The sequence below is a fragment of the Chlamydotis macqueenii genome, chromosome 4 (genome assembly GCF_036417535.1).
Source record: "Chlamydotis macqueenii isolate bChlMac1 chromosome 4, bChlMac1.mat, whole genome shotgun sequence".
In the NCBI taxonomy this organism is placed as follows: domain Eukaryota; kingdom Metazoa; phylum Chordata; class Aves; order Otidiformes; family Otididae; genus Chlamydotis; species Chlamydotis macqueenii.
The window spans coordinates 19,758,614-19,786,375 of NC_141559.1; the positions used below are offsets into that span (position 1 = coordinate 19,758,614).

The 27,762-nt window shown below is 41.2% G+C and overlaps 1 protein-coding gene across 1 annotated transcript in view; it reads right to left on the reverse strand.

Moving 5' to 3' along the window:
* Positions 1-3,763: 3,763 nt before the first annotated feature.
* Positions 3,764-27,762, reverse strand: part of RASGEF1B (RasGEF domain family member 1B) — a 32,855-nt gene continuing 8,856 nt past the window's right edge. The window contains exons 2-14 of the mRNA XM_086746485.1: positions 23,682-23,864; positions 21,785-21,907; positions 20,661-20,798; positions 16,066-16,278; positions 15,893-15,967; positions 14,522-14,617; positions 13,842-13,944; positions 13,013-13,092; positions 10,449-10,544; positions 8,261-8,356; positions 7,054-7,177; positions 6,326-6,398; positions 3,764-5,136 (exon numbers count right to left, since the gene is read on the reverse strand). Of these exons, the coding sequence (XP_086602611.1) occupies positions 5,112-5,136; positions 6,326-6,398; positions 7,054-7,177; positions 8,261-8,356; positions 10,449-10,544; positions 13,013-13,092; positions 13,842-13,944; positions 14,522-14,617; positions 15,893-15,967; positions 16,066-16,278; positions 20,661-20,798; positions 21,785-21,907; positions 23,682-23,858 (1,419 nt within the window). The 5' untranslated portion in view covers positions 23,859-23,864 and the 3' untranslated portion in view covers positions 3,764-5,111. The remainder of the gene's footprint in view (positions 5,137-6,325; positions 6,399-7,053; positions 7,178-8,260; positions 8,357-10,448; positions 10,545-13,012; positions 13,093-13,841; positions 13,945-14,521; positions 14,618-15,892; positions 15,968-16,065; positions 16,279-20,660; positions 20,799-21,784; positions 21,908-23,681; positions 23,865-27,762) is intronic.

Sequence of the window (27,762 nt, forward strand, 5' to 3'; positions counted from 1 at the left end):
TTTCCCTGTGTCAAAGAGCACTCAGTGCAGCTGTGCAGCAAAACCCACAAGCAGTGGGCAAACAGTGAATTTGCAATGGCAGAAATGGCTTACAACCAATGGCAAAATGTGTCACTCGTATGGACGCATAAGAAAACAAATTGCAGTCTGAAAAATACGCAGAAGTAGATTTTTACCAGAGCTGGCATGAACTTTCTGTCTTTCTTGGGTTTGCTTTGTTTTACAAGCCACACTCTGTTTAGCAAATGCAGGATAATTCAATGGTGCTCTTGGCTTTGCTCTGTTTGAAAAACAGCACAGGGCACTAAGCATCTCATAGATGCATTTTGCAAACATCTCTACATCCTGCACTTGGCCCAGATCTCTGCTCTGAAATGGGTCTGACTGGTGGTAAAACTACATTTTAAAAAAATTTTGCCCCTCCTCACGTTCCTGATATATGGCATCAATGCTAAAATCTCTGAGTGTCATTAAAAACGGGGCTGGATTAATATCTGATTTTTTTTTTGCACAACTTTTTGTGTTTCAGCTCCAACCTTTTCTAGATGTAACTTCTCTTTTTCATTAAACTTACTGTGCTAACTCCACAACAGATCAATCTGTGAGACTGAACATTAAACCCAAACTGATTTCAGTTAAGACTACCTAGATTACCTACCACAGTGAACAAAAATCCACTCTGAGAAATAGTAAGTTATTGAACAAGGATGAAGCTCTGGTATCAGCTGTGCATAGCCCTTTGCTGAAACAAATAATTCTGTCCCAATATCCTTCCACATCAGCCTCTGGTTCCCCACTGTCAAAGTCCACTTGAGAGTTTTGCCCTTAACTTCTGTAAGCAGAGAAACAGCTCAGGCTTTGCCCGTATTTTCGTGTAGGCTCCGCTGTGCAGAGGAAAAAGCAAAGATCACTTTCCGTACACATCAGCGAGGAGAAGATTTGCAGCAGATGTCTTACAACTGTGCACAACACCTTTGTTACTCCAGAAGCTCACAGTAAATCTGTTTAAATGTACCTGTTGCAATTATTTTTAATTTAGAGGACTTTGGGGACATCTCTGTACCTGATGCTTATTTATAAACATCTGAAAGGTGATTTGGCTTGGGTTTAAGACCCCACACAAACCAAGGGATGAATTCTGAACCTCCAGCCACAACATAGCTCTTCCCACATAAGCCTCCTCAGAATCCCCTTTCCTGGAACATAATTGTATTTTGTTAATTGATGCTACAGATAGAAACAAGCAGGCCCTTCTGCACAATGACAGTTTTGATCATCTGGGTAAGGTATGAAGAAAAGCACTAACCGAAATCAGAAAATCCTGTCCCACTGTGTCACTGGCACTCAGATTGCTTTGGCTACATAAATAACTGATGAAAAACAGCTGCTTTATTCACATTATCTTTTACATTTTTCTTCCTGAAAAGTAATCTCCATGAAAGAAGGACAATATATTTACTTGGCTTATAATAAGACATCATTTTGAGTCATACCATAGCTAAAATTTTCTAATAAAGGAGAAAGAAAAAAGCATATTCCAGAAGACCTTAATGCAGTAGAGTGGAATAATGGCAAAGTGTCTGTTGACATCAAATGATACACTTTCTGGCACTAAACTCTCACTTCTAAACTCATTGAACTTTTTCAATTTTGAGTCTGTCAAAGTGTCAGCTTAGCAGACATCTAACAACAGTAACCTTTTAAATAGAGTAGATCCCTTGAAAATCCTTACCCGTAATGTTCTCAAGCTAAAGAAAAGTTGATGACACAGGACTCCATGGCCATAAAATACAGGTTAGGATACATTTACTTGGTAGAAGTAGGCTATCTGGATCTGACTGACAGCAGCAGGACTGATGTAGCTGTGATGGAATGCATCTCTAGGGATTGCCCTCTTCCTTTATGTGGGGAAAATCTGCTCAGTATGACCAAGAGGAGACAAGAGAGGAGCTGAGAGGAAAAGCAAACACTGGTGCACTACTAAAGGATTGTTCTTCTTTTCCAGAAGAAATACTGCAAGAGGCCACAAGGGGTCCTGCTGCACACAACTAGTAGAAGGAAAGCCACCCAAAGTGGCTGTTACCCAAAAAAGTTATTTTTAGTGCTAGATCAAGTACCAGTTTCAGCTCTGTCAAGAACAAGCTGTCTAGGAAGGCTGGAAAAAAAAACGCCAAACAAACTCAAAAAACCCACATGGAGTTATAGCTTTTGCTTGCTCTTTTAGAGATGACAGTTCTAAATAGGCTTTTGCACATTATTGCATGCAACTGAGTATTCTTTTCACGATGATGCCATGAAGCTGTATCCAAGTATGGAATATTTGGATTATAAGGACAGCTATTGTTCTTGTGGGCTTAGCCAGACATCTAGACTCTTTTGAACAAGTTGGTTCATATGGGTCCACAAGAACCACAGTTTTTGTCTGCACTGCAAGAAGAAAGTGCACAGCAACGAAATAAGTAATGTTTGAGCCATTTATATAGGAGACTTTGATGTTGCTTCTGCCCCCATTAAGCACTGAGCATCTGTCAGCACTAAGCTGGATTTTCATTCCTGGCCAAACACTCAACTGGTAAAGTTAATGAGTTCTTGCAACTCCTTATTTCAGAGTTTATGATGTGTCCTTTAGGAGCTGGTTAGCCCTAGAAGAGTCAGCCATTTTCTTTCTCATTTGCTGCAGACAGGTGTGAATGGCTATTTGCAACAGCCAACAGTTCAACAGTTTGACAGTGGCCCAGGATGTCCAAAATTAAAGCTCAGCACTGTGGCTGCACCAGATGATGGAGCAGAGGGTACAGTGCATGATGAGACTCATATTGCTCTAACATCAAACACCGAGTTCATTAATGCCTAGAGGAGCTTACCTCAGGGCTAGGGAATTTGCAAGCACCCTTTCAACCACCAGTCACAGGCTCCTGCACCTGCTGCCCAGCTTCTGTGCCAAGGCAGCAGCCACCTCCTCCATAGCAATCACTGGTATGTGCTGCCTCTTCTTGGTAAGAAACTGGCACACAAGACAACACACAGAGCCCACACTCTGGATGGAGGCTGCATAATGCTACTTCTCCTTTTATTTACAAAGGCTTCATTCCAACTGCATAAATAACAAATCTATATCTAAACCAGGCTAGCACTGTGTTATAGTGGAGGAGGGAAGGAGAGAAGTTATTTTCACAGGTAAGCTAACCCTTTGTTCAACCCTCTGGCTTTCTCTAGAACTAAAAATGTAAAAAAGCAGGTTAATGATGACAGCAAATGCTGCATCATGAAGGCTCATTCATATATCTTATGATCATATCATCCTACTTCTAGAACATGTGAAAGAGGAATACACAATTTTCCCTAGCTTTTTATGTACACTAAATCCTGCCTGTAAGCCTCAACAATGGGAGAAGGATGTAGAGGGGAAGATTGGAAAGATCTCACCTGTTGAAAGTTGGGAGGTAAATCTGTGAACTGCAGAAGCAGTCTCCTCCTTTCAAAGAGTTAGCCTCTTCTTTCTCCTTCACCCTACCTCAGTGAATGGGAGAGGAGAAGAACCCTCCTGTGCCCTCAGAGCTCGAGGTCTTGGTGCTGGTGCTCATGGAATATGTAACTCAGTGACTTCTAGCACCTTCCACCAGCAAGCAGGCTGTAGGTAAGGACAGTATCTCCGTTGATGAAGGCTACTTCAGCATGTTTTTACAGAATTCAGCAATTAAATACTTGCCTGAAAAATGCATGGACAGAACATAAAAACCAGCTTACCTGAAAACTCAAGAGATGCAGTGCAACAAATAGATATATTTATTCTTATTTCTTTTCTCTTTTTAAATAACAGTGGCAGGATAATTGCAAATACCATTTTTGCCAAGTATGTGCTTTTGCTTAGTGATTTTGCATCCAGGGTGATCTACAGCTACAGTTTCTTTTTTTTTTTTCCATTGGGTTCTTCCTAGGACAGAGTGACTAAGTATTCAGAGCTACCAGAAACTTATTAGGCGTGTAACACAGTGAACTACTTCACAGTTATAAACATAATCCACAGAGCAAACACACAGGGAGACTGTTTTGTTTACAACTGTAGCTGAGAAGAAGCCTTGTCTTTTTTTCTTTTTGGCATCTTGCTATTTCAGGCAAAGTGGATTGTGTTCTCCATTGTCACCCATTAAAAAAAAAAGCAATTATAAAAATGACTTAAAAACATACTTTCCTATTTCAACGCAGTTTGTACACCAGTTTCTCAAAGAATATTCTAGAAAAGTCAGCTTGTTCAACCTAATATAAGAAGGTCAAGTATGGAAAATCAGAGTAACAAAACTGTATAGTAAAAATAACGATGCCTGTAGCATGTAGTAATTAGTTGTAAACAACTGAAAGAAAGACGTAACCTCCCTAGAAGTTGTAAAATAGTCCAAGCTACATAGCTACTATATTTTTGTAGCAGGTGTGTTTTCTACCTCAGCCTTGATTTTTAATACTTTATATTTTTTAAATAACTTACAATAATAATGAGTTTGCCTACCAGCAGCCAACTCAAAAACATAATGGAAAAAGAAAAAAACCACAGCCACCATTACAATGGTCGGGAGAACCCTCCCCAGCAGCCAATTTGTTGTGCCCAGTCCTTTCCCTTCTTAGCAGTCCTGATGAGGCAAAGTTCCTGACTATATTCAGCCTATTAGGAATGGAAGTTCTTCAACATAGACTTGGGTTTCACTGAAAGGAGTGGTGATTTTTTTTCCCCCTCTGTAATCTACTATCAACCCTGCAGAGTCCTTGTAGCAGCAAGCAGCAGTAAAACGAAGGGAAAAAATATTCCATCTAGGTGTGAAATGATTCATAGGCAGCATCTGAGTTCTTCAAAGGATTCTGTCAGCGCTGTCCTCAATCAATGCTGAAAGCTGAATCACAGCTGAGTGGGCTGTGATTTTATCTCATCTGTCAGATGTGAGAAGCTGCCTGTTTGTTCTTGAGTTAACTTGTTTCATCTGTGCTGACACAATATCAAAACTGACTGCACGTTTTTCATCACTTTGAATGCCACTCAGTGTACAGAAAAATAAACCAAGCCATGCCCCTTGGTAACCCACATCATGCAGCAACAGCAGAAACAGCAGCCGTCTTTTGCACTAGACTCTGCCCAGAAGCGCTGACCTGAAAGGAAGAGGGAAATGTAAATAAGTAAAGACAATCATCAGAATGATGAAATCTTTTCAGACAGCTTCAGAGTGCCTCGGATAAAGATCCTTGGAAACTGAGGTTTGTGTTATCGCAGATTTTCAAGTTCAGAGTCTTTGTTTGTCCATCTTGCCACTCTGTGTAATGCAGTGTCTGTGTACTGATGCGAGTTAACTCTCCCTTTCTGTCCTCTTCCCAAAATAACTGGGATTAATCAGATGGAATTGTTACATCCCCTTGTGATATCCCAGGAAAAACCAAGATGGCGTGAGATGAATCCCTAGGGTTGTGGTGTATGGTTGTCTCTCTGCGGTGCTGCAGAGAGGATCAGAAGGGTTGGTATGTTACATCCATAGGTACCTCTAGGAGTTCATGTACCGGCTGCCTGCAACAGTGACAAGAATACCTGACTAATGGTCAGTTCCTTGGGGTAGGTGTAATTTTAAGACTAAAGTGGAGGCATGGCTTAGGGGTGAAAACACAGACTATTCAAACACTTGCTTAATTCTGTGTCTCTATCTATGCACCTGATTATTTTTCTCTGCTGCCATGAATTAAACTTTTTTTAAAAACCCCAAAAGTTGATTGGCAAAGCATGAGCTAAAGATACTGCCATAATGGTTCATGTATCTTTCAACAATGAAAGAGTTGATGAGGTTATGTTCAAGCAGCAGTAGAAGAAAAGCCAAAAATAGGATTTTGCTTAAATTTGTTTTTCCCAGCCTGGACTCCAAATTGTTACCTGATTTCACGAATGCATTTGCCCCAGAGTAATCTCTGTGGAAACCTCATCCCTGTCGGAAAGGCTAGGTGCATAAAGGGATGCAACAGCTGCAAAAACATCTGCTTGGAAACCAGAGTGCTCTGTATAGTACTTGTGAGGAAGTAGAAATTTCTTTGAAGTTTAGAAATTATTTTTTCCTACCCTGAATAACACAAGCAATTAAGATGCAGAATTACTTATTCTAATTCCCATCCCCTAAGGGAGAGAAGGGTTTAAGACTGTTCTCTTTATTCCAAGAGTCCCAGATTGGAGGGGGGATTTAGACCGATACTATGCCCCATCTGTTGAAACACGTAGCGTACCATTTGGTTTTAACTGTTTGATGCTTGCTCTGTATCTCATTCTCTTTATTTATTGATGTGGGTAACCTCTGACACAAACCTTAGTGTCTTCCATCTGTCCTTTTCAATGTGATTCTCAGGACTTTCGCTCTCATAGGAAGCCAAGTAAAGTGCTGTAATCAGAAGCAAATAAAATGTTAGGCCTACTGGCATTTTAAAATTTGCTCTTCCTGGAAAGTAGACTGAAGTTAAATGAAGCAGGCTTATATTACACATCTGTCAGATTAGGGCTCCAGAATCCCATTAGGAAGTACAGCATTGCTTATAATTACATCCAGACAATACTAATAAACAGAGAACAAGAACAAAGACTACCCTGAGGGGGAAAAAAACAACCAGTGAAAACTCAAAAGCACAAGAGTGGAAGAAAGCCCTCAAAAGAAGAAACTGAGCCCAGGGCCATGGTGCTTTGTAAGCAATCAACAAAGTCCCTGTTTTCTTTCTCAAGCAGCACCCTTTAGTGTAAAGCATCCTGAACGTCCATACACATATACTTCAGATTATATTTACAGAGACCACATATCCAATAAATTTTCTCCATTCCATTTCAGAGAAAAGGATAATGTCAATTCTCACAAATCACGTGCACATAAAAAGAACAATCTTATTTTCTCTCTCATTTGTAAGGGAGGAGTATTTTCTATTTGCCAGATAGAAACGTCTCAGGACAAAGTCTGTCTTTTCAGTGAGGAAGCAACAACAAAACATGGAGAGAGACCAAGCAGTAGCCAGTGACAACAGACCTGCAGGAAGTCCAAAGCGCCTTACCATCATCGCTGAAGACTGGGACAGTAAGCAAGTACTGCAGAATCTTCCGATCCCTTTCAAAAGGACACTCCACTTGCTTCCATGTCATAAATTCACTGACTTGTTTTGCCAATTCCCAAAATTTCTGTCAGAAAAGAAGAGAAAACAGAAAACGTGCCATATATTGAACAGTACTATTTACCCTTAACATTTTTTAAAAAGAGCGAGATAGATCTTGGTTTCAAGTCCAAGGCTTGGATTTTTCCCCAGCTTTTAAGCTCAACAACTCAGCCTCTAACTTTAGCATTTCTGTTTCAAACTGGGATGACTTCCCAATCCTCCACCCTGGTAAAATTGTTGTTACTTATCAATATAAATAGTAGATGATGATCTGCCCTAACTGGATTTTGAAATCCAGTTAGTTAATCTGAAATGCTTAAGTTTCTTGCTGGAAATTTATGCCAAAAATAAACGTTCCCCATGTACTGTGTTGATTTAGTTCATTGATAAACTCTTTCAGTTAAAGTTTAACATGCATCAGGTGCACGTGGATTCCTTGAGTAAAAGGACAATCCAGATCATCACATAGTCTAGCTTTAGAACCAGGCTAATTCAGGCAAATGACTAGAAGTGAAATGTACTGTATATTGTGTGAGTGACCCAGGCTTCTTGAAAGTTGAAAGCACCAGAAAACAAATCATTGGGTAATCCACACTGTCAGATAAACAGCATGAAATCAGAGGCAGAAGAACTACTGAAAGACAAGGGACTCAAAACTCCTTCACTGCTGCCCTACAACATGTTTCTTCAGAGACAATTTGTGACTTACATGTACGAAAATATTGCATATATATCTTGACAAAGGATGAACTCACCTTTTACATGTGGAATTCAAAAAGAAGCTCTAAAATACTTATGTGAATGATTTTAAGTGTAATAAACCTGTGAGTTGAAATGTTTAGATGAATTTGAACACTTGGAAAAAGTTCTGACTTCTTTCCCCACTAAAAAATTGTGAATATTGAAAGGGTTTCTTTAAACATTCCATCTTCAATAAAACTGCTTTTTCCTGAATACCTTCCAGCTCCTGTGAGAAGCAACAGATACACTCAAATTCCAGCCTGATTTTGCTCTCCCAGAATCCACTGGAAGCTGAAACATTATCTGTTTCAGTTTTCTGTTAAAGGAGCTGACTCTGTATCAGTACCCTAGTCAGTGCTCTACTTACCTCAAAATTGACATGACCATTTGGAAGATGATTGGCAGAACCCTCATTGAGGAAGTAAATATCTTTGATCAAGAGGCTGAAGAAAGGTATTACGATCTGAGAAAAAAACATTATTGTCAGTCTGGTCCTGAATCAAAACATAATACTCTACAGAGAAAAATAAAAGGACGTTAGGTGGTACAAAGGGTAAGCAAAATAACAAAGGACTAAGACCTTTATGATATCTCTCTTTCACAACACAAAATTTTTACATTAATTATGTTTTAAAATACATCATGTTTCTTTATAAAAAAGACCTTCCTTGGATGGTAAGCTAATCCCTATAGTTTTATTATAGTATATAGCTTTGTGCCAAACTGCTTCCATTACCTTGAACTCTTCTTGGCACGTAGCCCTCTCAGGTCACATTTAAAGTACCTGTTGGCAATCCGCTGCTTGTCAACTGTGGCAATGAGACATGTTTAGAATAACAATATGCCTAACTCATTTCATTTCTATGTTATGTCCCTCTTGTTTTCACTTTCTCATTCTTCCTTGCAGATTCCAGAACATAAAAGCTCAAAGATGCCTACTTGTTACATATAATTCCTGCAGGGTATCTTAGTGCAACTCTCCCTCTTGACAGGGACTTGCTTGGTAAATGAGAGGAGATGCACGTTAAAGCACAGCATGGAAAATTTGAGGCTAGCAGCACAAACGGCTTTCGAACTACAATTCTCTGAGCTCATGCAAGAAATTGAACCTTGGCACTGACTGGCTCAAAACGAAGCATTCTCTCCCAACTGAACAAATCAAAGTATTTTTCTTTGGAGAATCATAGAATACTTAGGGTTGGAAGGGACCTTTAAAGGTCATCTAGTCCAACCCCCCCTGCAAGGCGCAGGGACAGCTTCAACCAGATCAGGTTGTTCAGAGCCTCATTCAACCTGGCCCTGAACGTTTCCAGGGATGGGGCATCCACCACCTCTCCGGGCAACCTGTTCCAGTGTTCTACCACCCTCACTGTAAAAATTTTTTTCCTGATGTCTAATCTGAATCTACCTCCCTCTATTTTAATACCATTACCCCTCATCCTATTAATTATTGAGAATGCTGGAACATTCTTACATTCTTAAAATGACTGTATTTTAATTTGCATCCTACAAAAATTTTCACAGCTGCACATCCTTGTTGCAACTAGGGATAAAACAAATACTACTTATCACTAATTCCATAGAAGACTTCGCTGCACACCATTTCAATATCTGTAAGTTATTTCTCTGAAGTCTTAAAACTCACTTCTCTCTGAAAAGAAGTAAGCATCTTACATTTAAACTTCTGGTAGTTTGAATGATATGTGAACAGATCCTTAGGACTCAGAATAAAATCCCTGTTTTTACTTACATGTGTATAGGAAGAATAGGACTACACATGGATTTGCTTCATCCTGCCTGGTAGTTTATTCTATGAGCACTAAGATCAGGTTTGTTAAACACAGCATGAAGTCCAATATTATAAGCAGTAGATGAGCATATGCTTCCAAGTGGGGAGCAGCTAGGAAGCTATTTGGCTCCTTTCACACAAGAACTACAACTGAGATTCTGCATTAATGTGTGACCAAATTCAGTCTATTTCTCAAAAGCTCATTTATTTTAAAGAGCAAAGAAAGATGCCATCTCTATTAATGCATAGTTCACAGCCACTCTTGAATCTAGAAAGTGGATTTTAACTCATTGCATTACACAAACACCTGGTTCATATCACCATTTTCACTAAAAGTCTCCAGAGTATATTTAAAGCTCACCTGAAGACTGTACACAAGGGGACTCCACAAAATCTATATAGAAGCTCTGTCTAGATTTGAGTTTTACAGTAAGTTTTCTGAGTAAATTTTAAAGCTTTTCCACCCTAAACCATAAACCACTTAAAACTGAGCACAAGTAGCAGTTATAAGAACAAATTCCTAGCAATCTCATTTCAGTGCTTAGCCTTTCCATCTGTATTACTGGTTTGCAAGATAAAGTATCTGTCCAAAAAGAAATGAGCTGAGGCAATGTAGTTATTTTATTTAAGTAATCAAAGCAATCACTTAATGTGTGCATCTTTCAGTTAGCAACAAACTGAGCTGGAAGCTCTGTACAAAAGCTTACCATGCAACTTAACAAGCACATTTCATTTTTGCCCACTGCCAAGTCATTTGTAAACATACCTTCTCCCTGTTGCTATGAGCTGTCAAGGACCTTTGAGCAGCTCCACGCAGAGCAGTTCGGTAATTATAAAAATTGCTAGAAGGGTCCATCTGATGCTACAAGGCATGAAAAAAAAGTAAATAATGAGCCAGTGTCATCATCACACACAATTCTTTTTCACTTGAGCAACTATTTTAAAAAGCAAGAGGTCTGTTGAACAGCACCACAAATACAGCCTTTTAGAGGACTACAGCACCTCTTTATCTATTCATTCAATCCCAAAATAACCTGGTTTTAAAAAATGTTCACTGAGCACAACAAGAGATCCAATACAAGTCAGGGGCAGGAAAGCAAAGGCAGGCTTGCTGGATCTTCTTTCTCTCTCCACAAAGAAGGTAGCTCAGCTTTAACTGAAAAGCCAAAATCATGAAACTAAGACAACTATGGGCCTTGGCACTAATATTCTGCTCTTTGTAGTACACAAGTTTTTCAGAGCTGATTGAGTTGCAATGGCAAAGTAAGATCAGACACTGTTCTGGTTTTGTTTAGTGGGAGGGGGCCTAAGGTGGCAGCTTCTGTAGGAAACTGCTAGAAGTTGCACCCCTTTGTTCAGTGGACTTGGCCGGGCCTAGGGTGGACCCGCTGCTGGCCAAACCCGAGACAATTGGTAGCAGAATGTTCCATGATAACGCCTCTACAATAATGGATTTAAGAAGGGGAAAACAGAAAAAAAAAAAAAAAAAAAAAAGCAGAGAAGATGTGAAGAAGCTGAGCAGGGGCAGAGGCGCAGAGGGGGAGGCGCAGGCCTCATGGGTCTTGCAGGCCTCTCGCCAGGAGGCTGACTGGGCCTGACTTGGCCCGGCCCGGCTGCAAGACCTGGAGAGGAGATGAGATGGATGGTGTGAAGAGATTCTGAGAGGCGTCTGCCAGCCTGTTGTGAAGAACTTCTCCTGTGAGAGGAACAGCTGCAGACGCCAAGGTCAGTGAAGAAGGAGGGGGAGGAGTAATGCGGCTCCTTGCCAAGATTCCCCTGCAGCCTGTGGTGACGACCATGGTGGAGCACGTTGTCCCCCTGCAGCCCATGGAGGTCCACGAAGGGGCAGAGATCCACCTGGAGCCTATGAAGGACCCCACACTGGGGGAGGTGGATGCCTGAAGGAGGCTGTGGCCTGTGGAGGGCCCGCTGGGGCAGTTGTTCTGGAGAGACTGCACCCCGTGGAAGAGATGTCCCACGCCAGAGCAGTTTCACAAAGGACTGTGGCATAGGGGTGGGACCCCACAACAGAGCAGGGGAGGAATGTGAGGAGTTCTTCCCCCGACCATGAAGCAGTGGCATAAAACAACATGTGATGAACTGACCGCAACCCTCATTCCTTCTTCCCCCGCTGTGCCGCTCGGGGAAAGGGGGGGAAGGTAGTAGAGATAATATTAAGTTCGGGAAGAGGGAGGGGTGGAGAAGGTCATCTTGTTCTCTGTCTCATTATCCTGCTGTTTTTATTAATAAATGAATAGTTTTCCCCAAGTCAAGTCTGTTTTGCCTGTAACGGTAACTTTAAGGATTTTCTCCCTGTCCTTATCTCAAACCTCGAGCCGTTTTTCTTATATTATCTCCCCCTGTTCTCTCGGAGGGTGGGGGGAGTGAGAGAGAGACTGTGTAGTCTGGTCCCGATCGGGGCTGAACTACGACAGATACCTAAAGCTGTTAGTGCCCCCACCTCATTGCTTCAAGGCTGACTGCTGCACCTCAATTACTAGGATGACTGCACGGCTCACAAAACACATCCTTAACCAGCAAAGTCCAGCCTGCATAATAAGGTCGAATGAAATAGGGCTGTCATCTTAAAAGCAACTTCCTGGGCTGTTCAACCACAGCGACACAAGGAAGGCTATTTCCCACCCAACGGTGGGGGAAGGAAGCGTGAGGTGGCTAAAGCCATCCTATTTTAATCTGTTGTCATAACATAAGTCAAACCTCCTGATGATATTAATAAATATCTCATGCTTGCATCAAGTATAAAACATTATATTTTCTTTATCTTACTAATAAATAACCTGAATTAACCAACTACCATTTACAGCAGGATAATCAACTTGTTGGTAAATAATCTGTTGGGTAAATCACAAACGCATACACTACTGCACCTACTTGATCTTTGACAAAGGTCTATACTACCTGAAGGTAACTGGCAACCAATTAGTTCAAGATAAATTTCTCTGAAAGGGCAAGGCAGCCACCTTACAGCTCAACTTGATTTTCACAGGCAGAACTGCATTAGGTCAATCCACACTCCCCCTCTCAACCCTCTCAAATACATCTCCCTTTCAAGAGGTTACCTCCTTTTTTTTTTTTTTTAAATAATTCTTAGGAGGTGGGTTTTGGGAATCAAAAAAAGTTCAATTTCCTTCTTCAAAATCAAAAAAGCACAAGGTGGCTGAACAATTATTACTACATCTTCTAGAATTTCCATTAAGAGCACAAAAATACTAAATCAAACATGTCATAATGAAGCCAAACTTGAAATTTGGAGCAGTTAAAAGTAAAATGCTATTAACAGCCCCATGTCCAAATATTGGCCAAACTTACCTCAAGAATATCAAATTTGGCTGTCTTCACTTTTGCCCAAGTTTTCTTTAACCGAGATACAGGACTCATGTTCATGCCAGCTTGATATAAAAGAGAAATTATTGGAGTTTTTAAAAAAAATTCTTTCAAGTAGCTAAGGCTAGTAAATATTTCTAAAGTAAAGGAGCTATTAACAATAACATATTTTCAGAGCTCCTCAGAAATAAGACTCATAATTTTCTTGAAATTCCACTGTTAAAAACAACTTTGTAAACAAAATCAACATTTCTTACAGAATGAAAGCTCTAAAAAAATGCTATGACATTATTTAATGTGGTTTTGATAAAGCACGAATATACAGTAGGAAAGCACAAATGAGTTTTCTCAACACCGTCTCTTACATATTTAATTGAAAACTACACCTATGAAGTCTTCACACTTCAAATTAAAAAAAAAAATATTCCAAATATTTTCCTTTCAGATATAAAAAAGGTGTGGAATTTTTAAATCACTAGGATATTTATGGTGCAGCAGAAACGATGGAACACATCAGCCCTTCATACTACAGGATGAGTTTCTATTCCAATTTAGCACTGAAGTTGGCTTAAAAAGCAGGCATTTAGATCTCTGAGCAGTTGCAATGAAAACTTTGTTTTTTCTGTAATTTACAGTACGGCAGTAAATAATTTCTTACACCCATAACACTACAATAATGCTGTGCAATTCTCCCAGACTTGCCCTCTCCACTACACACTGCTGAGCATGCTAAGCAGCAGACTTTTGTATAAAGCACTGTGCTTCCTTTATCAGGATTCAAATAGGAACAAAAGGTCTCAGAACGTATACTTACAAATAATAGCCATTAAGGAGTTAAAGTTGCCAATGTTAAAACATTCCCGTGCCACATCAGTGAAATATTCTATCACTCTCGCTCTGTGCTTTTTCTTCACAGGCTGCAAGAGATGTCGTTGGAGTGTTACACTCTGCAGGAAACAGAGCACTCTGACCCATCCCCACAAGAAAAAACATGCCTGTCAAAAGTCTTTTCCATGTGTACCACAACTTCACACTGTGCTTTACATGTAGAGGAAGCCACACTATTGTGTTCAAAAGCCCTCAGGACAGCAAAGACAACCCAGATACCAGGCAGGTAGAGAGCAAGGACAACAGGTAAAGAGGCTTTGCCAAGAAGAAGGGTACGAAGAACAGTGGAGCAGAGAAGGGGGTCAGGACAGAGAAGAGAAAAGATGCCTCCATTCACAAGGGGCATTCACAGTGGAGAAGGGCAGGCCAGACGAGAAGGGCTGACCCTGCATAACCACCACTGTGTCACCTAAACAAGGCGAGTATGATGCCGAAAACATGGAACTTAATTCCTCTTCAGTCTTGTGCTGACTTCATCCACATGTGAAAAAGTACAGAGCTGAGAGAAGGAAAAGTCAAAGGGCACACTGAAGGGGTACCAAACCTGAAAAGGCTTCACTGTTTTAGACAAATGAACATCTTTTAGCAGAAAAAGTCCTTGCTCACCATACAGATCTCTGTTGCAACCAAGTAACTCAGCCTGTTAAACCATTCCACATAGGCCTCCAGGTTCCGGGTCTTCTTTCGATCTCCATAGCAGTTCTGCAGACAGAAGAAAAATAGCAACTTTTAGTGTAATCTTCATCTTTTCCCTCAGAGAGACCTTTTGGCTTTCTGCCTTGCCATCCCCAAACACTGCCAAGTAAGTAGGAATAACTCAACTACCCAAAGTGACAAAAAGCAGCAGTGATAGTATTTGAGCATGAATAACTTCTTCCTGAGCCGTCGGCTCAGTAAAGCACTTAGGCATGCGGAATCCCATCACTTGCTGTGGATGTTTTAAGGACTTAGGATAGACTTATGCAAACAATCAAAGCTAAGTACCTGCTTAAAGCTTCCTTGAATATGAGCACTGTTTCAGTCCTCACTCCTGTCCCACTAATACAGCAGAGATAGCATTATGCCCTCTGCAAGTGCAGAAGGAAAACTAGAGGCCAGCCCACTCCACTGGCACATTGTGTTCAGTTGCTGATGCCAAATTAACATACTGCATCCTAACTTTGGGAGGTCAGCTCTACCATTTTGATTGGATTCTCCCTTTCCTGACCAATGCTATTTGTTCTGTAGTGCCTTGGAACGAGTCCTGCACCACATCTCAGGGTTGCCTAAAAAGGAGTAGACAGCAGTTTTAGTGATCTCTATCTACAAGGTCATTTTCAGACACTGACCGAATATCAAATTGTAAACTTGAGTCATTCTATTCTGTTTGTCAGTTTTAGGGAGGACAGTAATTTAACTTTTAGGTGCCTGACTTTGGCTCAGTTTATTTACAGAGCATAAGTCATCCAGAAAGCAGCACTCAAGGAGATGACAACTCTAGCATGGTTAGCTAAAAAAACTGCGTCTTTGCCCTTCATCTCATATGGACCTCACTGCCCTATTTGTGCTCTACCTGCAAACTGCCCCACTTGCCAGTCTGCTGCAAAGAGTTCTGTTTACTGAAAGGAAGAACAGTTGTTGAAAATGAGTAACGCAAAAGCCAAAGTTAAACTCCTCTTTTTCCAGTTGTAGACCACATAGGTGGCCTGGAGAAAACATTCACAGGATTAAGTTCTCCCTTAGCTTAAATCAGAAAAAACAACAAATGTATCAAATTAAGTCAATTTGTTGGCTGACTTCTGGAGCTCCAGGAGCTGTCCTCCAGAAAGAAAAACCATCAACAAAATTTTTAAGAGGAATACTAAAGCATTTTCACTATAAAGCTCATTTCTGCTGGTCCTCATTTATTGCTGGACCTCACTTCCTGCTCATGGATCACCTGAGCTCCAGGATGTTAAATGCCACATTTCAAAGCTGCTCCAGATTGGCTGTAATTACCTTGTCATTATCCAATGGATCCTTTTGCACAAACGCCTGGACAAATTCTTCTGGTCCAATATAATTGAGTCTCTCCTAAATAAAGCACACAAGCAGCCAAGTCATATCCTATGTTAACCTGCATTGCAAAATGAGGGGAAGGATGAAATCATACTTGAAGTATAACAACTCACAAGCTCTATGTGTGTCAGCTGCTGAGCTAATGCATAGGGATCACTGCAGACTGTGATTATGTCCCTCTGGATGGACTGGGGCTTGGTCTTTAGAACCATAAGGTGATCTGTGGATGTGGCATTGATTTTTGCAAGTACTTCCTCATATTGGCTAACAGTGGCGAGCTTCCGAATCAGATTCTGGAGGAGCTGCTGTACGTTCTTCCGATACATCTGTCATGACATGAAACGATCAGGAGACATTTTAAAAATGTGAGAAGATGGTATTAAAGTCTGCATGACACCAAAACAGATTGATGCTGACACCTCTATTTGCTGTCAACTTAAGATACGCTCTACTATATAAGTTTCTAATATTGGTGTTTCATCAGACCAAAAGGAACCCAGCCAAGCATTTAAACACTGATTGTCTCACAGATTGACCCGGTTAGCTCAAGGAACAGCAGAAAAGACATGTACAATCTACTGCATGAAAAGTGCTACCAATCACTGGACAAAATACAAGAAATGAAAATACTGCATCTTCTCCTGCTTAAGACTACAGAAAAAAAAACAATATATGGTCATTCAATGATGAAAAAAAGCTTTTTTTCTCTTTGGAGTAAATTAAGACCAGTTTCACTAAAGTAAGAGTTAACTTGCAGTTAAGCTGAGAAAAAGGAGAAGATAATAAAACCATCTCTCTTCTTTTACCTTGCAAGCCTTTCCATGTGACGGTTTAAGTTGACAGGAGTGACAAATTTAGAGTGAAATGAAGATAAATTAAGGACCAGGACTCAACTCTTAAGTAGATAGATCTGTGTAACTGACCCCAAGGTGGTTACTCTTCCAAATTCCAGATACCATCCTAAAGCAAAACCTAAGTGGCTGAAAAAAGGAGCATTCAAAACCAGTTGGCAGGACAGCATAGTGTAATCAGTCCAAGGCAGGAATGTTTCCTGTATTCTAATGAATTTGTCATTCCCTCCAAACCTGCCATTTATATGGATTTCCAAATTTCCTCAAATACAACAGCACTATCTTGGATCAGATTCATTCTTTAAGTCAGTTGCGTTCAACCAAGGCTGAATTTGTCTTGTTACTTGGTAAGTAATTGCTTTCTGCTTAGATGTATTTTGATGTTGTAGACAAATACAGCATAATTTTTTACTGGGGTGGGTGAGGAGAGAACAGGGGGCTCTCAAGCTTTTAAAGAAAAGGATCTACATTTTCCTCAGGAAGACAGAGAAGTATTACTGTGCTTCCGTAAACAGGTGTTAAGTGACACATACACAGACTTGCTTCACTGACCCATTCCCTTCCAAATTCTTTGAAATTTCATGTAACAGAACTTTATGAAGCATTTTCATGCCCAGCTGGTAATCACCTGAGAATGAAAAAGCATCTATACAGGATGAATTCTGGCTACTGGTGGAAATAACGTAATAATCAGTGGGTTAATCTTCAAAGTAAAAAAAAAAAAAAACAACCTTGCCTGAATTTGTGGTTCATGTCAACCTAGAACTGACAACAAAATGAGGGAGAAAATGCGTGAAGATACAAAGCTGAACCACCTAATTCTGGTCAATCTGCTTCTGTAGCTGGAAAACCCCAGAGAAAAGGCAAACTGGCACAGATACCCTCCAAACCAGAACAAGAAATCAGGGTAATTAGCCCACATCTGATCTAACAGCAGATCAACATAACAAACACCCCTCTGTTCAGTGATGGGGTAAAACCCTCTCAGCACAAAGGCAGAAGGAAATGCCAGTTTCCTCTCACACCTCATAGACGTACCTGAGCCCAAAGAACCAACCTCCTTCTGCTCTTTAGACCCTCAGTCTCCTCTTGAGCAAAAAGGCAGTGACCTCAATGCATTCTGTGCGAGTACCGCTCTTTGCACCCGGAACAGGTATTTGCTGCTGGACCACTACTTAATCTTATGCATTTTATTTTAATATCATATATATAGAGATGCATATTTAACAACACACCAATGAATTAATTTGATTGTAGTATGGCTACCAGTCAGCCTAAACATACGGTCTTCCTCTAAATTAGGTTTACTCTTTCCACTTATTTGTCCCACAGTCTCTTTTTTTTTTTCTATATTCACACTGACAATGCTGATATTTGCTTATATTTTAAAACCTCTGAGGATTGGGCAGCACAGGAGAAAGTGATGGGACACTTCACCTCAAGATCATCCCTTTGTGTCTGTCCTGTATGGATAGTGACTGGAAATGCTATTAGTACCTGCTTGATATGGAACACCATATGCTGAACAAGTTTCCACAGTCAATCTCACTATATGATATCATGGTGGGGAAAAAAGAGAGAGGCCAGTGCAAAGTTGGGCTGTACGTGAAAAGACATTAGGATACAGGATGTGGCTTTGGTGTGGCTGCATACACATAAAAAGCCACTGATAAATGTCTACATGGAACTAATCAGGAAATGGGAGGCAATGGCTGATGGGAAAGGTTTGAAAAGATATACCTTGAAACAAAGGATAGTTAACAAAGTTTAGTTAGGTAAAAGGGACCAGAACAATCTGGAAATATCTCATGAGCATGATGACTTCTCAGGACACAGAGAGGGGAAAAAGTGGAAGGAATGGAATTAAATTGAGGGAGAAGAGGGGAGGTGGGGAATAAAACCACCAAGGTTTTTCCAAAGACCTTTTTTTAATGAAGCAATCTGTTAGCATGGTGAGTGGTTTTAGATGGACTCTTATTGATAGCTCTTAACAGTGCTGGAGCACAGTCATTCAAGAAGTGGAAGAAGCAGCTACAAGTAGAAGAGCTGTAGTGAACAGGAATAGGAAACTCTCCTTCTTTTGTATCCCTTGAGGTAATGACTCACACAAATCCAAGCAATCTGTAGAAAAGCAACACCAAGGAAGTTGCCATTTACTGTTCCAAGCAGTTCATAATATGCAAGTCAATTTACTGCAGCACTTGTTTTCCCTTTGTCTTTCTAAAGGAAACCTCAAAGTCAAAAAAGCTCAAAGCTAGAGCTAGAAAAGATCTACAGCTTGCTGCCAGAGTAAGATTGCTCACTAGCAGTCATTTTCTAGCAGTTTGTACATCTGCCTTTCCCCTCAGTAGATGATTTCACTGTTTAAGCCATCTGTATAGCCGGAAACTTCACCGCAGACAACCCTTCCCTGTTGCCATTCCACTCTTGCATCCACCAACTCAGCTTCCCCCAGGGTAAACAGCTCGCTCTCTCTTTTTGTCCCAGGGAGCATTTTTCAAGTGGGTGCGAATCCTCAATCTTATTCCTTTTCTTTGAACGGAACTTCAGTTCCCTGTCTTCCTATTAAGAGTACACAGAAACAAAGCAACAGTGCAGGAGCACTGTACGGGGCAAGGTGCCCGCTGGCACCCCCACAGTGAAGGCAAACCTATTGCCTCTCCCCAGTCCAAAGCCCCCTGTAGCTACCTTGCAGCAACTCCATCACATTTGGTATCTTTTTCATTTGTATTCAATATTGCATCTCTCTCGTCTCATCTTTTTTTGTCCCTCCCCACTTTCACAACATCAAAATGTCTTTCAGCTCCCAAATTTCAGTTTAGGTTTGTTCTCTTCCATCCTTGTTTACAGCCTATCAATATCTTTCCAGGCCTTTGGCAGCACTTGCAACTCCTCCCAGTAAAGCTTACCTACATGCGTGTTAACATGCCGTTTGCTGCCTTGTCCACACCATTATTCAAAAGCTTACATAAGGAACACCAGCCGCTGAGGAACACTAGAAACACCATGCCATTTAGCAATTGCTCTTTATTACTCTTTGTGTTTATAGTTCTTCCAAATGCCACTCCAGTGTCTTTTGTAATCTTAGTATTATGCCAGCTACACACGATTGGCTTATTGAAACCCCGTTAACTGCCTTTCCACTAAGTGAATATAAGCCTTGACTTTTGACTGAGTTTATTTCAGTGCTTACAAGACAAGCATCAGTTAAGCATCAAAATATTTCATAACACTTCAGTGAAACTTTACTTCCATCTGAGAACTGAGACTTGGAAAAAGGTCAAGCGACTTCCTCGTGTGCTCCATCCAGAGGAAGGAATATGAGACTTCCTCTGAGTACATATCTGATGCTTTAAGCTCAAGACAGTTCTCCCTGGCCCAGTTTTCTTTTAGAAACTTTTCCCAAATCTGCTATAACTCTTCCATTGACCTACAGAGGCCCGACTCAAACACACCTAAACACATCAAAGAAATTATCAACATCAGAAGGGATTTCTCAGATATGCAAGGCTTACAAGTGTCTTATCAAGCTTCTTCTTATCTAGTTTATCTAGCTTCATCACTAAAATGAAAAATACTAACACTCACCAAGTTGTGTCTGTCTGCACAATATCCAATTACATTACAGGTTTAGGGATGGAGTGAACCTTGTCTGTGCTTTGAGAAGGATCTGCTTATGCTGTGTGGCTTCTTCCTAGGCCTAGGCACCAGACAGAACATTTGCTTACCAGCACCTTCAAAATAAGTTAGCTTAGCCACCCAGAGCCATACCATGCTAGTAACAACAACAAATTTGCAATATGAGAGCATTAAAGGAATGCCTTTTTATCCAGCTATTTTGTGGACAGACAACCTACCTCATCACTGCCCGCTATTCTTTGTGCCAACTCCTTTAAGTTCCTCATCATTCTTTCATCTCGGAAATCATAAGGAAACGTCTCTGTCCATTCAGTCAACAACTGTAGGATTTTGGGTGCAATTTTTCGTATCTGGTTCTATTTGAAAACAGCAAAGAGGAATGTTAAATGTAACAGCAATACAGCACATATCTAACCCAAAGGAAACAGAATTCCCTTCTGCAGGATACCGTGGAGCATAAGGGTATGAAGGTCAGTTAAATTTTTAAGCTTAATTTAATTCAGCATTGGATTACAGGCCAGAGCCAATACACACTGAAGCCAATGAATAGACTGTCATTGACTCAACTGGCCTGGAAATTAGACTTCAGGTAGGTGGAAATCTTAGAATGATTTGCCTCATTGTCAGGAGCATCTCAGTGCAAGACACTTATTAGTGTTTCCATAACTATCAACAATGAAAGTGGCAAGCTCCAGTTCTGCCAAGACTTACGCACACACTATGCCTTATAGTGAGAAAGTAGTGGAATTATTCAAATATCTTAATTTAATTTGTGTAATTTTCTACTAGGTGGAGGTTCTATCCAAATGTTGACATCCTGCTTCCTTTCAACTCTAGACATGACGCATAAAAAACACATGCATTCCCATGCAAAGGGGCCAGCAATCTAAGCTACTCCGCAAAGACTGTAACGTGAGTGTAGCATGCGAGACAGGTCAGTGTAATTCCCACCGACGTGATTAATTCATCATTACATCTTTCCAACATTTTTGCATTATACATCAAGATGTTCAGAACCCTGAAACAAAAGCAACCACTGCAGAGCCAGCGCAGGATACATCATTAACAGCAAGCACTTTTGTTTCTGGCCCATTTATTGGTAAAACAAACAGTGCAGCAGCAGCAACAGTCTTCATGGAGGACAGGCTAAACAGTGTGGAAATTTCCCATGAATGCCAGTGAATAAAGGGTCAAATTCCAGTTGCTTGTATCAGGTTTTCAATCTGTTTAATCCTATTGAGGACTCTCTTGAGTAGGAACATTTTGCTGTGGGCAAGGTAGAGACATTTGACTGGAACTAACAGGGGTTAGTTCAGGGGTCCCTGAGAGTCAGCGATCTTACTTTGTCCAGGCCAGGCTCACTAAGTCTCTGCTGTTCAACGCACAGATGGCAGACTTTGGCCATGAGCTCATATGGATGCATGAACAGGCGTGAACTGAGAAGGAAAGTGAAGATGTATGTCCTCTGCAGAGAAGAAGATAGAGAAAGGGATAAATTACCACCAGTTTTACATTTTCTTAAAATGTGTTCCTGACAAATTGGTTCCTAATGCTTTAGTATCTGCAGAAGAAAACTCTGCATGTGGCTGTTCCAAGAGCTATTACTATAGCAGTAAACATTTAATTTAACTCTTGTAATTGCTCCAAACTCAGCGTTATAAATTCCTGCTTGAGCCAAGTTATGCAAGAGTTAACCAAAACAAGGCAGGGCAGGGCTGGTTTAGTTCTGCTATTGCACACAGTCTTATTACAGGCTCAGTACCTGAAATTACTCAGAACAAAATTTCAACTCATCTTCTCTTGCTCTACAATAAACCTTTGCGAGAGCCATTACTAGATTACATAACTCTTCCCAGCCTGACAATGGAACAAAATTCATTCTGCAAGGCCAAGCTACTTAGAATGCCAACAGAGAAATCTTGTCTGCTTCCACATTGCTAGTGAACGTAAACAGGCTTCAGAAAGAGAACAAAAAAAATGTCAGTTGACCAGATTGTTGAGCTGACTCAATTTCACCACATACACCATCTTTACTACACTGTGTTTGCCTGTCTGACCTCAGTAAACTGCACACTATGACCTTGTATGTCCTTTAAGAATCCCCAAATACTGTTCATTTCTCATAGTATTGCTTGTCTCCTGGGTGAAAGCAGAGGGAACTACATAGCTTAATTTTACAGAATTAAAATTAGCAACTCATTCTGAAGTTACAAGAAGAGGCTCCTTATTTTGCTTCAGTTTTCCACATATCATGCTTTGATATCATTGTGAGATGGATATTCAAAACACCCACTCTACTCCTCACATTGCCGGTAGTTAAGTGTCTATGGCACCCACAAGAAAGACTCCACAATGTTCTGGTTCTAGGGACTCGGAACAAATCACCATGTTTGACTAACTGGTGTCTAAATTGCTAAATGTTTAAATTTTACATTAAGCATTAATGGATAAGCACTAGCTTAAGCACAGTCCTATCCTACTATTAACTCTGACTCAGGTTAAAAAAGATCCTGTCTTGGAAAAGTGAATAGATCTATGACAATAACAGAGGCTGAATATAAGTGGAGTTATGTCTTCAGCAGGAGCCTTTCAACAAGCAGAGATGGTTTCATCATCCCTAAGTTATCCCCAACTGCCCCTCTGACCTTTTGATATAATTCTTATTTTCTAAGAATTATATAAAATGTTTCAATGCACGTATGTGTCTAGATAGGCCAAAAATTCTCAGATGACAAATGTCCTGTTCTCATGTCCAGCCTCTGCTGATTCTTAACAGTGTGGTACTAGCTCAACACCACAATTGCCAACTGCAAGATACATGTGGACCTCAGATGAGCAATGGGAGACAGACATTAAAAACCGTTTTTAAACTGAACACATTCATCCTGTCACACCAGTGGTCATGCCTTTCTCCTCAGTTTGCCTGACAGATTTTTTTAAGGGTCAATGGTGCATATAATCCATCAAACAGTAAGCCCCACTAAGTACTTTATACATGAGTCACCAGCATTGTGCACCTTGCAACAGGAGTAATAAAGAACTAGACTTCCTAGGTTAGGTGAGTTACTGCATGCTGTACTCACATGAAGCACGTTTATCCTACCATTGCTGATTAGCCACTTGAAACCCTTCCTTAGCAACCTGATGTAACACATTTTGCTTTTGCTGCACATGTGAAAGTTCCCCTTTATGAGATGGATCAGGTCTAGCCATGCAGTCAGCTGTGTTAATAGACTTACATCAGGATAGTAATCTACACTGGGTACCAAGTGCTGGATCAGAGCTTCCAGGGACCCCGAAAGGAGGTTGTTGTCATGGTAATATAGCCCTCCACAGTTGTCCTCTTTTGACTGATACAGGTTCCTGTTGTAGCTGCTGCTGTCAAACATAGCTGCAAGGGGAGGCGTCTGCGGCATCCTTTCCTGGGGAGACACACAAAAGAGATACGGGATGATTACCAGAAGGTGCAATGCAAGAGGCTTTTTACACTCCAGAGATAGTACTGCACTAGGAATAAAACCCAGCATCACACCCTGTGTTGCTTGCACACAGCAAGCAACTGTCTTCCAGCCCGTGCAGATTTCTCAGGAAAGGGCCAAGGCAGGCTCTCATCACTGCCTGTCTATTGCAACTGCCAGGTGCCTTTTTTATATCTTGCTGTTTCTTCATTTAAGGACAGACAAGAGGTCAAGGTTCAGAGTTAGCAGGAGCGTACAAGAATCCTGACAGGTTTTGGGAGCTCATTTCTCTAAAGCTTTTGGGGACGTGGCATAATGTTCATTGACAACTTTGGGCAAATCCTGACAGCAGTTACCTACAAGCAGCACTCCGATGGGGACGTGTGTTCAGGCTGTCATGGGCTGACACAGCCCCAGTCAGTGCAGAGGAAGAGAGACTGAAGTGAAGCCCTGAAGAGGTTATGTGTGAGGACGGTCTCCTTACAGGACACAACAGCCATCAAAAGCTCCAGTTTTGCAACTCCACCCTGGTAAATCAGTGCTGGGTTTTTCCAATTACACTGTGACAAACGTGACCCAGGCTACAGCCTGACGCTTCAGTGCATCTGTCTCCAGCTGTTCTCTGAGTCGCTCCACAGAAATCCGGAAAAATATGCCTGTGTATAGCTGCTTACCAATGTTGCCCAGGTTCATCAATGATACCAAAGACATGAGCAGAGTCAGAGATCTGTTAAACCCTCTCTCCCAATTCTGTGACAATGTGAAAAATCCAGCCCTGTGTTTTCCAGATTCAGATTTTCTTAAAACTTAAGGAAAAATAAAGCAATTGCTCATCAATCTGCGTCTCAGTGCCTTTGGAATACAAATGTCTTACCAAGGAAAAGATAAGCCACTGATGCAGGCTGTTCAGTTACCCAGTGTAGTGGGTGGGCAGCAAGGAGGCTGTGACCACTCAAGAACTCTTTGGGTGACACAGAATGCGAAAAGGCCAAAAGATAAAATCTCTCTGATTACTTGAGAGTTGCGCTATACCCTCCTTCCCTCTCCTCCCCGCTCCCCTGCCCTCTGGGAGCAGCAGCTCCCATCAGTTTAAGGAACCTGGGTTTTAAAGCCTTGCCTGTGAGCTAACTTTGTGCCCGATTTTAAGCACAAATATGTGCTGGTATTAACTCTACTACAGCAGTTACTGGGCTGTAGTGCTAATGGACCGGCCACATTCGGGGAGTGGACAGATCAAATGCAAAAAGGTGCCGCACGCTGCTTCCCACCCTCCCCACAACAGGGAGGCAAGGGGATCGAATTGAGAAGACAATACTCACGGCCGGCCGTGCTCGTGTGTCGACAGAGCACGTGTGCGTGCCTGAAAAAAGCATTAATGCCTCCCAGCCATCATTGTAAGTGCAGATGCTGTTGCTTTTTCTCTCTATTGTATCAAATCCTATTTGGGAAAAGGCCCTTTAAAGCCACAGACCTCGGTGAACACCAGCCTGCAAGGGCACCCCATTTTGAGAACAACTAACAATGTGACAGCCTGGAGATAAATAGCATGCTGCCATCTGTGTGCTCTGCAACTCACAACAAAGCACTTTTCAGAGTGAGCTCAGTGGAGATGAGAAGCTATTAAGTTATTAGTTAGATTCCTGGGGACCTGAAGCACCACACAGAGAGCCACGGACACGCTGCTGCTGGCAGCACATCCCGACAATGGAGGCGTTCAAACCAGCACAAGACTGAGGGATTCAGTATGTAAACAGTAGGAGAAAGCCAAAACACGAGAGAGGGATGGAGAAGATAGCCTCCTGGCCTACACGACCTGTACTAATCCCGCCTTGCGAGACGCCAAAAGGTACTTGCATCAAAGTGGGAAAGAGCGAGGAATCTCCACATCTGGAAAGTGACATCACAGTCACTCTCTGCAGCTGTTCAACTTGTGATTCAACTTCATCCAGACCAAAGAACTGGGAGAAGAGAATAACAGAGTAAATAACGTGGGCCACAGCATAAGGGAACAAGGTGCAGGACTGAACAAAACACAGTTCCCTTACAGAAGAGTTCAAATCCCTGGGCAGGTGAGGTGCAACCCAACCACGGCCACACGCTGCAATGATAAAGCATTCTGATGCATACAGACTCTTGGTCTTTCAGGTTCTTTGCAAGGCTAGCAAACCTTAAGAAACAAAATATGACTAGAAGCCGGCAGGAACCCTCAGCATTTCCTAGGTTTTCATACTGTGTAAAGCTCACCATGTTTTAATAGCAAAACACAGACTTGAACAAATCCAAAATATTCTGCAGCCCACTGGTGCTGAAAGATGTCCTGTTTGCACTGAAGTTTAGAAATCTTTTCAGCTACTGTAGCAAGGTTTATTCAGCCAAAAGGCAAGTTGTAGGGGACAGTGCGTAAACACTGCCACTCACCAAATATTTGTAGCCATGTGGCTCCAAGGCAATACGCCACAGGGAAAGTGAGAAAGGTTAGTTTGCATCTGCAAAACAATTTGACATCAATACTGGCACTGTAAAAAACCAAGGAGAGTGGTTGTTTCAGTCCAGATCTCGTATTAATCAAAACAGCCCAATTCAGGGTGAGACTGGAGTCTGCAGAGGTTTTAGCCAGCCTAGCCAGCTATTAGCTGTGATTTCATATAACCCTCATACACAAAGCAGACTCAGGCAGTACTTCATTTCATTGATGATACAACGTTTGGGGAAAAACCTCCACTTCCACCATACCACTAACTTCCAGCATGGTAAGAACTGAAACAGGTGTGACTCATAGAAGGGTTTTTCTCCAACGTATTTTTCACATGCACGCTATATATTACTGTCCATTAAAATGCAAGGCTTTTTAGAAGGTCAGCAGGCAGTGCTGAGATTCTAGTAACTAATTCTCAAAGGGAATGAGACCTTTTTGAAGCTTGCAGTCCCCTAGCTGTCGGCACAGCAATTACTCCCAAAACCACATGGATCTTTCTTCAGACAAAACAAAATGAGACACACGGAGCCTCTGAGTGCCTCATCAAGAGGAAAGAAAAAAAGTCATTAGATCATTAATAAATACACCAATTCATAGCAATAAAATAAAATTCCCCAAAGCCTGGCCCCAAAAGGTACATTACTTGTTTGCTATCTATTTCTAGATGCTGCTTGACAGAGATGGTTCAGTTCTGTTTCAGTGGGACATCAAGAGGTACCAGCTAAGAGATGCTGTGTACTCCGCATTCAGACACTGAGGATTTCACCTGTAAGAGAACAAGACACAGGATGCATTCTCCATGCGATGAAAAGGCATGATACCGAAGTGTGACAGAGATAAATATAGCATAGCCAACAGGATGACTCACACAACACATGTGCTTTTCCAGCAGGACTCCTTTATTACCTTGACCTTGACTCTTCTGCTGTATTTTATATGGAGCTGGAGACACAAAGCAGCATGCTTACTTCTAATTAGCTCAGGAGTTAAATATGTAACACTAAACTCTGCCTTCAGAATAACTCGAGTGGAATTGAAATTTGGTCACAGAGCAGAATCTGGTCCACAAAGCCTTGGCATATAGAGCAGAGGTATCTTGGGACATAAAAATATTGATAAACCACAGCAACACAACATCTGACAAGCAGGAATTAGAAAAAAGACAAGAAATATGATTCTAGTGAAAAACATCCTGAGTTTAAACTGGAAATTTTAGACTGGGCTTTGGAAATACTTGGCCATCACTAAGATGGAAAACATTTATCTCTCCTCTCTTTTTTCTTTTTTTTTCCCAAAAAGGAAAAGAGTGGCTTTTTTTTTTTTCGTTAAAGATCCCACTTGAAGGAAAGAGCAATGAAATAATTTCCTGGCTCTACCAGTGATGTT